The sequence below is a fragment of the Doryrhamphus excisus genome, chromosome 14, assembly GCF_030265055.1.
Source record: "Doryrhamphus excisus isolate RoL2022-K1 chromosome 14, RoL_Dexc_1.0, whole genome shotgun sequence".
Classification (NCBI taxonomy): Eukaryota; Metazoa; Chordata; class Actinopteri; order Syngnathiformes; family Syngnathidae; genus Doryrhamphus; species Doryrhamphus excisus.
Window position 1 is genome coordinate 18,224,033 of NC_080479.1, and position 13,832 is coordinate 18,237,864.

A 13,832-nucleotide genomic window follows, 5' to 3' on the forward strand; every position below is an offset into this window, starting at 1 on the left:
ATTTTATGGAGCATAATTATATTTATATGTGATTGTTGGAGTAGTATGAGATTATGAAGAGTATTGCGTATGAAAGTCCTGCAAGTGTATGAATAAACAAACGCTAACCCTCCTGTTGTGTTCTTCTCCAGGATGGAGCAGATGTCAGAGGAGGCGTTGAGGCTAAACCTGCTAAAACGAGGCCTGGAGTCGCCCAGCGAACGAGAGGAGGCGCTAGCTAAGCGCCTGAAAATGGAGGGCCACGAAGCCATGGAGCGTCTGAAGATGCTAGCGCTGCTGAAACGCAAAGATCTCGCCGACTTGGCCGCCCTAGAAGTGGCCGGTCCTCTGGGAGACGGGAAGGGCCCCGGCGCTAGCACGCTCCACCACCAGAGCTTGATGGGCGCCGCTTACGAGGAGAAGCTCAACGGGAGTCTGAGACTGGGAGGACACGGGGGCCACGTCGGACCGAGTAAGAATGGGAAGGAGAACATGCTGGATGAGCCGGTGGATATGAGCGCTGGGCGGAGATGGTAAGATACTTGGAATATTTGACATTCTTCTACTGTTGGATGAATCCGCTAATCTGGTACTGGGTGCTGGAGCCTATCCCAGCTGTCTTGGGGCGGGGTACACCCTGGACTGGTGGCCAGCCAATCACGGGGCACATATAGACAAACAACCATTCACACTCACATTCATACCTATGGACAATTTGGAGTCGCTAATTAACCTAGCATGTTTTTGGAATGTGGGAGGAAACCCTGGAGAAAACCCACGCATGCACGGGGAGAACATGCAGAGATGGCCGAGCGTGGAATCGAACCCTGGTCTCTTAGCTGTGCCACCCCCCTGCGAAATTAGCATTTTAGTATCAGTATAAATTAGTATTAGTATTGTTTATACACCTTTTGAGTATTAAGTTGCAGTGTGATGAATCAAGTGCTGTTAAGTGTCTGTTCTCAGTAAGACATTCACACTCACATTCACCCCTGGTCTCCTAGCTGTGAGGTCTACGTGTTAACCACTCGTCCACCGTGCAGCCCATAACTACACGGGGCACATATAGACAAACAACCATTCACACTCACATTCATACCTATGGACAATTTGGAGTGGCTAATTAACCTAGCATGTTTTTGGAATGTGGGAGGAAAACCGGAGTACCCGGAGAAAACCCACGCATGCACGGGGAGAACATGCAAACTCCACACAGAGATGGCCGAGCGTGGAATTGAACCCTGGTCTCCTAGCTGTGCCACCCCCCCCCCCTGCGAAATTAGCATTTTAGTATTAGTATTTTAGTATCAGTATAAATTTGTATTTGTATTGTTTATACACCTTTTGAGTATTAAGTTGCAGTGTGATGAATCGAGTGCTGCATGAAAGTAACAAGTACATTTTTGTAGTGGGCCGCACGGTGGTCGAGTGGTTAGCTGGTAACCAAATTCATTCATTTTCTACCGCTTACCGTCATTGGGTGACTGGTGGCCAGCCAATCACGGGGCACATATAGACAAACAACCATTCACACTCACATTCATACCTATGGACAATTTGGAGTGGCTAATGAATATTTTAAAAGCAAACAGTTCTGGTATCGGATGATATCCAAATTCAGGTATCGGTATCGCACGTACTAACTTCCTGTTCAGGGCAATATTCAACTTCCATTGCCTCCGTAACCATGTGATCAAGGTCATCCACACATGACGCCGAGAAAGTCAACATGGTTGTCATTCTTCCATGCAGCGACACGGACCACGACAGGAGAACTCCTTCCCCGGACGTCATCATCCTATCGGACAACGAAGCATCCAGTCCCAGAACAACGCCTCGCCCGGAAGAGCGTCTGAGCCACGCAAACCTGGAGATGTTCAGGGTAACCCCGTCGTCGCTGCAGCATGCGCTTAGCGTGACGCTCTGATTCGTTCATTCTGTGCCACACGTGTGTTTGAACCCTAATTAACATATCATGGCGAGGGGCTGTCAAAAGTTGTGCCTTAATTGTTCCTGAAGAATCAAGATAATGAAGGCGTTAATTGGACCTGGCATCAATATATCATCTACATGGCACGCTATGATGCTAACTCGGGAAATATGAAAACTTATTTAGTAAAATACATAAAATACAGTTTAACCATAAGAAACCATTAGTGCTTCAAGTAAAAGTTTTTTAATATCTGAAATCCCTCAAAAAATGTATTAAATCTTAATTTATTATCACTATTTGTCATTTATTACGGCTTATAATAAGCAAACTTTACATATTTTTGCCATAATTAAGTATTTTCAAGCACAAAAATGGTTAAATGAGGTATATTGTAGTATGTAGTATCCTACACTGGTCACTAGGTGTCAGTAATGTTACATTAGTGAGACAATAGCATGTACTGTTACTTCCTTTCCATTCCTGAAGAATCAAGATAATGAAGGCGTTAATTGGACCTGGCATCAATATATCATCTACATGGCACGCTATAATGGTAACTCGGAAAATATGAAAACTTATTTAGTAAAATACATGAAATACAGTACAGTAAAATACAGTTTAACCATAAGAAACCATTCGTGCTTCAAGTAAAATGATTGGGGTTTATACTGAGTTTATTTTATCTCTCAAATCCCTCAAAAAATTGATTAAATCTTAATTTATTATCAGTATTTCTAATTTATTACAGCTTATAATATGCATGTTTAAGCAAACTTTACATATTTTTGCCCAAATTAAGTATTTTCAAGCACAAAAATGGTTAAATGAGGTATATTGTGATGCTATGTAGTATCCTACACTGGTCACTAGGTGTCAGTAATGTTACATTGGTGAGACAATAGCATCCTTTCCATTCCTGAAGAATCAAGATAATGAAGGCGTTAATTGGACCTGGCATCAATATATCATCTATATGGCACGCTATGATGGTAACTCAGGAAATATGAAAACTTATTTAGTAAAATACATGAAATACAGTACAGTAAAATACAGTTTAACCATAAGAAACCATTCGTGCTTCAAGTAAAATGATTGGGGTTTATACTGAGTTTATTTTATCTCTCAAATCCCGCAAAAAAATTATTAAATCTTAATTTATTATCACTATTTGTCATTTATTATGGCTTATAATATGCATGTTTAAGCAAACTTTACATATTTTTGCCATAATTAAGTATTTTCAAGCACAAAAATGGTTAAATGAGGTATATTGTAGTATGTAGTATCCAACACTGGTCACTAGGTGTCAGTAATGTTACATTAGTGAGACAATAGCATGTACTGTTACTTCCTTTCCATTCCTGAAGAATCAAGATAATAAAGGCGTTAATTGGACCTGCCATCAATATATCATCTATATGGCACGCTATGATGGTAACTCAGGAAATATGAAAACTTATTTAGTAAAATACATGAAATACAGTACAGTAAAATACAGTTTAACGCTAAGAAACTATTAGTGCTTCAAGTAAAATGATTGGGGTTTATACTAAGTTTATGTAATCTCTCAAATCCCTCAAAAAATTGATTAAATCTTAATTTATTATCAGTATTTGTAATTTATTACAGCTTATAATATGCATGTTTAAGCAAACTTTACATATTTTTGCCATAATTAAGTATTTTCAAGCACAAAAATGGTTAAATGAGGTATATTGTGATGCTATGTAGTATCCTACACTGGTCACTAGGTGTCAGTAATGTTACATTGGTGAGACAATAGCATCCTTTCCATTCCTGAAGAATCAAGATAATGAAGGCGTTAATTGGACCTGGCATCAATATATCATCGACATGGCACGCTATGATGGTAACTCGGAAAATATGAAAACTTATTTTGGAAAATTCAGCACAGTTTAACCATAAGAAACCATTAGTGCGTCAAGTAAAAGTTTTTTAATATCTGAAATCCCTCAAAAAATTGATTAAATCTTAATTTATTATCACTATTTGTAATTTATTATGGCTTATAATATGCATGTTTAAGCAAACTTTACATATTTTTGCCATAATTAAGTATTTTCTAGCACAAAAATGGTTAAATGAGGTATATTGTGATGCTATGTAGTATCCTACACTGGTCACTAGGTGTCAGTAATGTTACATTGGTGAGAAACCATTAGTGCTTCAAGTAAAATAATGGGGGGCTTATGCTGAGTTTTTTTTTATCTCAAATCTCTCAAAAAATTGATTAAATCTTAATTTATTATAACTATTTGTCATTTATTATGGCATATAATAAGCAAACTTTACATATTTTTGCCATAATTAAGTATTTTCAAGCACAAAAATGGCAAAATATGAAGTATATTGTGTGTAGTATCCTACACTGGTCACTAGGTGTCAGTAATGTTACATTAGTGAGAATAATAATAGCCTGTACTGTACAGAACAGGAAGTAAAAAATAACAAGGAAATAACACCCCTATAAGTGACTATAGGGCTGTTATTTCCTGTGTAGATGGCTCTAATAATGTTAAAGACTATTTAGAAGGTGATAAACAGGTTGACTATGAAAATATGAATTTATTTAGAAATAAAAATCCAATATCCAATTCACTTATCACGGTGAAAGATGGAGTCACTGACTTTTATTGATTATTTTTATATTTTATATATTTTATTTTATATATATTATATTTTTATTGAGTATTTTTGCTCAATTTCAAGGCTAAAATCTAGTGGTATTTTCCCAGTTTCTTATATGTGAATTGATTTTGAAAAATATGTAATATTTGACACACTTTTCAAGCATTATAATTGTAAATAAAGCCAGGAAATAAGCAAACCTTTATGAAACACTGCCATTTTGGGGAAGCCGTATAGCCGGCATAGTCACATGACCACCCCAAAATGTTCCCCAGACATCCCTTGGGTACGTGATGAGGTCCGACGCTATACCGGGCGCCTATTGTGAAAGTGAAAGTGATGTAAAAGTGACGTGTGTTGTGTTCACAGGGCAAGACGGGCGAGGAGAGGCAGCAGATGATCAAAGCCCTGAGAGAGGAGCTGCGTTTGGAGGAGGCTCGCCTCGTGCTGCTGAAGAAGCTCCGTCAGAGTCAGATGCAGAAGGAGAACGTGGTGCAGAAGGTCAGTAGGAACACCGGGAAACATCGGCGACTCTGCGTCCCGTAAAAGGGATAATTAGATTCCGGAGTCTGGTGTGGACTTTACAGCATTCCGCATCGTTAGCATGAACATGGGATCGCCACCCAAATAACGTCCTGTGAACCAGCCAGCCGCTGGGCAAAATCTACTATTTTCATAATCGGCGTACAGAGGCGTGTTTGTTATACGTCCTTTTAAAGCTTACTGTGCCGAGATTGAACACCATTCCGTGATAATAATCAAATCAACTTTATTTGTATAGCAATTCATTCATTTTCTACCGCTTATCCTCACAAGGGTCGGGGGGGTGCTGGACCTTGGACTGGTGGCCAGCCAATCACAGGGCACATATAGACAAACAACCATTCACACTCACATTCATACCTATGGATAAATTTGGAGTGGCTAATTAACCTAGCATGTTTTTGGAATGTGGGAGGAAACTGGAGTACCCGGAGAAAACCCACGCATGCACGGGGAGAACATGCAGAGATGGCCGAGCGTGGAATTGAACCCTGGTCTCCTAGCTGTGCCACCCCCCCTGCGAAATTAGCATTTTAGTATTAGTATTTTAGTATCAGTATAAATTAGTATTAGTATTGTCAAGTATGGCCGAGGGTGGAATCGAACTAGAGTCTACTAGCTGTGGGGCCTCCGCGCTAACCATTCAGTCACCGTGCAACCAAGAAGCCCTGTAAATGTTACATTAATTTATTCATCATTCATTCATTCATTTTCTACTGCTTATTCTCACAAGGGTGGGGGGTGCTGGAGCCTATCCCAGCTGTCTTCGAACTGGCGAGAGGCGGGGTACACCCTGGACTGGTGGCCAGCCAATCACAGGGCACATATAGACAAACAACCATTCACACTCACATTCATACCTATGGATACATTTGGAGTGGCTAATTAACCTAGCATGTTTTTGGAATGTGGGAGGAAAACCGGAGTACCCGGAGAAAACGCACGCACGCAAACTCCACACAGAGATGGCCGAAGATGGAATTGAACCCTGGTTTCCCGACTGTGAGGTCCTCACGCTAACCACTCGGCCGCCGTGCAACCAAGATCAAAATCTCAGGACATGTTTTATTTAGATATATATTTTCCATTTTAATGAAACTGGACTTATTACAAAGGTTCAATTCCTTCCGAAATGCAATTGGAATATTTGTGTCCATGTATACGTGGCTAATGTTATGCTAATATGCTATGATAATAAATGTCCCAAGTAACAACAAAGGAAAACACCTTTAAGACTTCTTTTCCCAACTCCAGCTTCCAAACGGGATCGTATTTGACTTGTGGATATTTATCCGTAATAGTTGGGATGAAAGTCTTCCATCGGAATGACGTGCGGCTGCCATGTGTGTGTGCAGGTACCGGTGGTCCAGAACGCCGCCACGTCCGGCCAGCCTCCTTCCATGCACGGCTCCCCTGGCTTGGGCAAACTTCCGGTACGACCAGGCCTCCACAATCCGGAACCGCAGAACCTCCGCACTGCACAGGTTGGTACGGGAACGGGATTGAATGCGGAGAACCGAGGTTCCGCTGCGGTCTGGGTGCCAGTCGCTGTTCGACACACATTAAAAAAAAAAAACAGTTAGCTAGCTTTAAGACTAGCTTAAGAAGGCTAGCTTTTCATTTAAATTGGCTGGGAATCTTTTAGGCTTTTTAGCATCTGTAAGCTAGCAAGTTTTTTTCCCGAGTGTCACTATAAAATTGACATATCTTATTATGATGGCAGATGTAAATATCATTGATATCATTGTCATGTGACCTGGTGATGATAAATTCTGTGAATGCGAGCGTTTGGCGTGTTAGCGAAGCTAACGAGCTAGTCTACTGCTGGAAGTCTTTGTTCTCGTATTATGGAGCCTCGCTCCTCCATTACATGTTGAGATTGTGTTAAATATTCAGTGTGTGTGTGTGTGTGTGTGTGTGTGTGTGTGTGTGTGTGTGTGTGTGTGTGTGTGTGTGTGCTGGACTGTCTTGTCAGCTCATTTTGTGTGTCTGATGACGAGTTGCTGGGCTTCTTGGGTTTGATGCATCAGGCATTGACTGCCCTCTGCTGGTGTGTTTGAGTGTAGCAGCTCTCTAGCCGTCATTGATTTGTGGTTGGGCTGCAGACCATCAAGACTGCTGATCACCTGACTCTTTATGTGCCTTGCCATTGGCTGGTGACCGGGCCAGGGTCTAACCCCGCCCCGCCCCGCCTCGTGCCAAAAGACAGCTGGGATAGGCTCCAGCATACCCACGACCCTAGTGAGGATGGGGTATCAAACACTGGGTAGGCAATAAAAATCAAATGCAGTAATTTAGGGTAAATAACAGGAGATACTTCGATTCATGAAATAATGAATTCAGGGTAAATGATATCAGACACTCTTGATATCAGACACTCTTGTCATAAACAAGAATACAGGAAACATTTATCAGATACTGTAGTATTCATTAGATAATAAATGAATGACTTTTGGGTAAATGATATCAGACACTGGTAGTCGTAAAACAAGAATACATTTGGGGTAAATGATATCAGATACTGTGGTATTTATTAGATAATGGGTGACTTTTGGGTAAATGATATCAGATACTGGCAGTCGCGAAACAATGATACAGGAATACATTTGGGCTAAATGATATCAGATACTGTGGTATTCATTAGAATCTAATGAATGACTTTTGGGTAAATGATATCAAATACTTGCAGTCGTGAAACAAGACTACATTTGGGGTAAATGATATCAGATACTGTGGTATTCATTAGATAATAATAAATGAATGACTTTTGGGTAAATGATATCAGACACTGGTAGTCAAGAAACAAGGATACAGGAATACATTTGGGGTAAATGATATCAGATACTGGCAGTCGCGAAACAATGATACAGGAAAACATTTGGGCTAAATGATATCAGATACTGTAGTATTCATTAGATAATAAATGAATGACTTTTGGGTAAATGATATCAGACACTAGTAGTCGTGAAACAATGATATCAGATACTGGTAGTTCGGTAACAAGAATACAGGAAAAAGTTTGGGGTAAATGATATCAGACACTGTGGTATTTACTGGATAATGGATGACTTTTGGGTAAATGATATCAGGCACTGGTAGTTCAGAAACAAGAATACAGGAATACATTTGGGGTAAATGATATCAGATACTGTAGTATTCATTAGATAATGGATGATTGGATTCATGTAACATTAATGAATGAATTTGGGGGAAGTGATATCAGACACCGGTATCCATAATCAAATAATAAATGAATAAATTAGGAGTAGATGATATCAGACACTGATTTTCATGAAACAATAATGAATGAATTTGTGGTCAATGATATCAGATAGTGTAGTATTGATTAGATAATAATGAATGACTATTGGGTAAACGATACTAGACACGGTGGTATTCAATGTAACAATAATAAATGAATACATTTGGTGTAGATGATATCAGACACTGTGATATTCATCAAACAATAATGACTGAGTTTACAATAAATAAATTGGAACTACCTAGCTAGCTTGGTAGCATGCTATGTGCTTAAAGTGTATATAATTCTATAGCCTGCACGTAATTGTTGCGTAATGTGGTGTAAACAAACAATAATAGGAGTGTACAGATGACCATAGGGGTGTTATTTCATGTCTGCGGGGCTCTAATAATGTTAAAAAACATATTTTTAACAGGTTTTTTAGTGGTTTCATCAAGCAGGGGCTGCCCTCTGCTGGTGTGTTTTGAGTGTAGCGACTCCTCATCCATCACATTCAAACATCTGAATGATATCACAAACAGAATCGATATTTGATATCATTTATAGGAATAGAATAAATATTGTGTTAAGCAAATTGGTGAAGTGTAAAGGTGACTATAGGGGTGTTATTTCATGTGTAGAGGGCTCTCATTATGGTAAAAAATCAAGTTTGGAAAGGTTGATTTCCTATTGTTTTGTTTTTCTGCAGGGTCACACGGTCATCCGATCAGGAGCCAACGCCAATCTGCCGCCAATGCTCATGTCACAGCGGGTGATAGCGCCCAACCCCGCCCAGCTGCAAGGCCAGAGGCTCTCCTCCAAGCCCGGAATGGCTCGCTCCAGCAGCATGGGCAACGCCGTCAGCTACCAGCAGGTACGCTTCCCACTTATCCACCCCTACCAGTACTGCTTCCAGTAAATGTGCTCTTGATCACATGACTTGTTAAAGTTAGGGCGCCATCGTTACACACTTGGTGTAAAATACTAAAATGGCAGCGGGTTTACACGCAGATACAGATTATGCATTAATTATGATCATGCAGGTAAACAAACGTCTCCCTTTGCTGCAGCTCAGAGAATTGAGCCTTGGGCATCAAACTCCCTGCACCATGATAGTACACACCGTGTTCCATGCTTGAAATATACCACAGATACGTACATATATAATAATAATAATATAGACTTGAATGCATCATTTTTTAGGTAGGACTGCATCATTCTGTCCAAAATGTGAATCATGTTCACCCCCTAGAATAATAATGGCTCCCACATGTAAGTATTATTAATAGTGTAATATTAATGACTATAACTATTCATTAACATTATTATTAATAACAATTATTATATTATAAGAATTAATATTATATTATTTATTTTGTATTTTTTAATTATTAGTAATATAGTATTATAATATAATACATTGTTATTGCTATTATTAATAATGTAATATTAATATGACTTAATATTCATTATTTTATATTTTTATTACTAAAAATATATTGTTATTATTAAGTAGTATTAATAGTGTAATATTAATGACTATGACTATTCATTAACATTATTAATAACAATTATTATATTATAAGAATTAATATTATATTATTTATTTTGTATTTTTTTAATTATTATTTATATATTATTATTATTATAATATAATACATTATTATTATTAATAGTGTAATATTAATATGACCTAATATTATTTTATTATATTTTTATTATCAATAATATATTATTATTATTAATAATGCAATATTAATGACTATGACTATTCATTAACATTATTATTAACAATTATTATAAGCATTAATATTATATTGTTATTATAATATACATTATTGTTATTATTAATAGTGTAATATTAATATGACTTAATATTCATTATTATTTTATTATAGTTTTTATTAATAATAATAATATATTATTGTTATTATTATACAATCTAATATTATTAAGATTCAGGAGCTCTCATGGCCTACCTGCAGTACCACCACGGCCCACCAGGGGGCGGCAGCCCACACTTTGGGAATCACTGGTCTAGCCTTTGAGCCTTGTTGAACCAGTCATGATGTGCTATATATATCACTATATTGACACTTACTATGGTACCCATTATGGTATATGGTATTATGGTATGGTAGGATTTAATAAGCTTTGCTTCTTCCTACTCCTTTTGGACACGCAGGGTAATTATGCCAATTGATTGTTGTGATTTATTTTTATGTTTGCTTGCTAAACCTGCTCTTAAGATGATAAGAGGCAAATATTTTGTGTGTGTTTTACGCTGCAGGCCAGCCAGCAGGTGGCGGCGTCGCGCTCGGGCTCCAGCGCCATGTACATGAACCTGGCGCACATGCAAGCGGCGGCGGGGGCCAGCGGGGTGGCGGGCGGCCTGGGCGGAGCCTCGGCCGTCAGTCCGTCCACCTTGTCCGGCTCGGCCAGCGGAGGCGTGAACTCCATGGCCGACCAGGCCAGCAGCCAGGCCGCCGCAAAGCTGGCCCTGAGGAAGCAGCTGGAGAAAACGCTGTTGGAGATCCCGCCGCCGAAACCCCCCGCCCCGCTTCTTCACTTCCTGCCTTCGGCCGCCAACAGCGAGTTCATCTACATGGTGGGCCTGGAGGAGGTGGTGCAGAGCGTCCTGGACAGTCAGGGTAGGTCCGAATCAAGTCTCCACGTTCTCCATGATGCGTACAATGTGTCTTAATGGCGTCGGCCCGCATATTCCGGTCTGCAGGTAAACTCCGGGGGACGCTTTCCCGTATGGAGCCCTTCTTCTGCGCTCAGTGTCGAACTGACTTCACCCCCCACTGGAAGCAGGAGAAGAGCGGACGGATTCTCTGTGAGCAGTGCATGATGTCCAACCAGAAGAAGGCTCTGAAGGCAGAGCACACCAACAGGCTGAAGAACGCCTTCGTGAAGGCCCTGCAGCAGGAGCAGGTCAGACTCGGGTTTTTTTTACAACTTTGGCGATCATTTTCCAAGGTGTTCCTGTCACGTACTTAGCGCCGCTTTGACTAAACGCCGCCACATGTGACTTGTTTCCATGTCAGGAGATCGAACAGAGACTGCAGCAGGCGGCCCTCTCGCCCAGCTCCGCCCCGAGCGGCCCCAACGCCTCCAAGACCGACTCCCTGATTCGACATCACGCTCTGCGCCAGGTAACGCGTCTGTTTTTTAACAAGCCCGATATTAGATTGAGTCCTGTAAAGACCTTAGCTAGCGCACTTAAGTACAATATTTACCATTATTAGAGACCTGCAGACATGAAATAACACCCCTATAGTCAACTTTACACTATTATTTGTTTACGCCACATTGCTCAGCCGTAATGTGGAGGCTATGGGATCACTGCAGGGACACGGGAGACGGCCGTGGCTTTAACCATACGCAAGCTAGCAAGCTAGCAAGCTAACACGTTAGCGATATATCGATATTTTTAAAACCGATATAAATTTCTGTTAAGCACTATATCAAAAACAAGCGTATCGTTCAAATAGACTGGATTTTAATGCGGAATTTGTTCTGTTCTGTTTCAAGATGGCGGCGCCCCGAGTGCTAGCTACTTTCTGTGTCTCCTGCAGTGTTTTTAGTTTTAATAGTGCTTTATTTATTACTTCCTTATTTTTAGTACTTATTTTACTTATTTTTTTACTTATTTATAATTGTAATAAAACTGACCTTTTTATAGATTTATTTCAAAAATAATATACAATTTTAATAAAACTGACTTTTTTATATATTTATTTCAAAAAGAGAATATACTATTTTAATAAAATTTGGACTTTTTTATATATTTATTTCAAAAAGAGAATATACTATTTTAATAAAACTTGGACTTTTTTATATATTTATTTCAAAAAGAGAATATACTATTTTAATAAAACTGACTTTTTTATATATTTATTTAAAAAAGAATACACTATTTTAATAAAACTGACCTTTTTATAGATTTATTTCAAAAAGAATATACTATTTTAATAAAACTGACTTTTTTATATATTTCAAAAAGAGAATATATTATTTTAATAAAACTGACCTTTTTATAGATTTATTTCAAAAAGAGAATATACTATTTTAATAAAAGTTTGACTTTTGTTTAAATTCAGTTTATTTACAAATATCGAGATACATATAGTATATCTAAATATATATACCTATATATAAATAGATATTAGTTTTTAGGATTTTTCGAGATAAATTATATTATTATTATTTAGTAAAATATTTTTAAAACGGTGTTAGGGACAGAAGAGCGGATCTATCTAGAACTTTCATGCAGTTTGAGTTTTGTCCGTAGTTCAGAATCTCAATCATCAAAGTCAATTCCTGCTCCTCCTTTTTCTGCCGTAATTATCTTGAATGGCGGCGTGTGAAAGACACGTTCTACTTCCTCGCTGTTACAAAAGCAGCTTTGATGACGTGAGAAATCATCTTGCCCGACCAGTCAGTACTAGGAGGAGGAGGAGGAGGAGGACCGGGGCGGTTTAGTCCGGTTGGAACTCACCTGAGCGAGTTGAGCGTTGCGTGTTGACGCTATTTAGTCAGCATGGTGAGGCTTGCAACGGGAAAAAGGCGGTTTTATCCGGTTTAAAGTCACCTGGGTGTCTGGCGTCGTGTTACATCACTCTTTTAACCTCTGAAACCCCGAGTTTGATGTTAGTATGAAAGTAAATGAATATTAATGTAAATATGCCAAATACATCATATGAAATGTAATAGGATTTATTTAAGCTAGGCTTAAACTGCGCCTTTCTCCCCCCCCCCCCCAGACTCCCCAGCCTCAGGCCTCCCTGCAAAGGGGTCTGTCCAACTCGGCGCGGGGCGTCCTGTCCAACTTCGCCCAGGCTTCCCAGCTGTCGGTGGCCAGCAGCCTGATGGGAATGAGCAGTGGGAAGCACTGCGGGAGCGCCGGAGGCAACAGCGGAAGCGGCAACAGGCTGCAGCACGACAGCCGTCGGCAGATCTACAACATCCCAGGTACCTTTCGTTGTGCGTCCCGTCCATCCGTCCGTCCCATCTCTCGGCTTTCGTCTGTGATTGGCTGCCTTTAGGATCGACCACGAGAACCTCCAGTTCTAACGTGAGTTAGTGGAATCCTTTAATGTCGACATGCCTCGGATCGCCTAACTCACGTGGATATAAGCGGTTGTTGATGTAAACGTATCGACATGAACTATACATAGGCGATCCGAGGCATGTCGACCTTAAAGGGTTCCACTATGTATAGTTCATGTCGATACGTTTATGTCAACAACCGCTTATGTCCACGCAAGGTAGGCGATTTGAGGGACGTCGACCTTAAAGGGTTCCACTAACTCACGTGGATATAAGCGGTTGTTGACATGATCAATACATGGTGGAACCCTTTAAGGTCGACATGCCTCGGATCGCCTGACTCATGTGGATATAAGCGGTTGTTGACATAAACGTATCGACATGAACTATACATAGGCGATCCGAGGCATGTCGACCTTAAAGGATTCCACT

General features: G+C 39.7%; 1 protein-coding gene across 2 annotated transcripts in view; it reads left to right on the forward strand.

Annotated features, from left to right (window-relative positions):
* Positions 1 to 13,832, forward strand: part of gatad2b (GATA zinc finger domain containing 2B) — a 51,607-nt gene that overhangs the window by 27,778 nt on the left and 9,997 nt on the right. For both annotated transcript variants that reach the window (XM_058046281.1, XM_058046282.1), the window contains exons 2-10: positions 132 to 512; positions 1,732 to 1,861; positions 4,931 to 5,062; positions 6,460 to 6,588; positions 9,055 to 9,219; positions 10,636 to 10,996; positions 11,080 to 11,282; positions 11,396 to 11,503; positions 13,115 to 13,322. In XM_058046281.1, the coding sequence (XP_057902264.1) occupies positions 133 to 512; positions 1,732 to 1,861; positions 4,931 to 5,062; positions 6,460 to 6,588; positions 9,055 to 9,219; positions 10,636 to 10,996; positions 11,080 to 11,282; positions 11,396 to 11,503; positions 13,115 to 13,322 (1,816 nt within the window). In that variant the 5' untranslated portion in view covers position 132. The remainder of the gene's footprint in view (positions 1 to 131; positions 513 to 1,731; positions 1,862 to 4,930; positions 5,063 to 6,459; positions 6,589 to 9,054; positions 9,220 to 10,635; positions 10,997 to 11,079; positions 11,283 to 11,395; positions 11,504 to 13,114; positions 13,323 to 13,832) is intronic.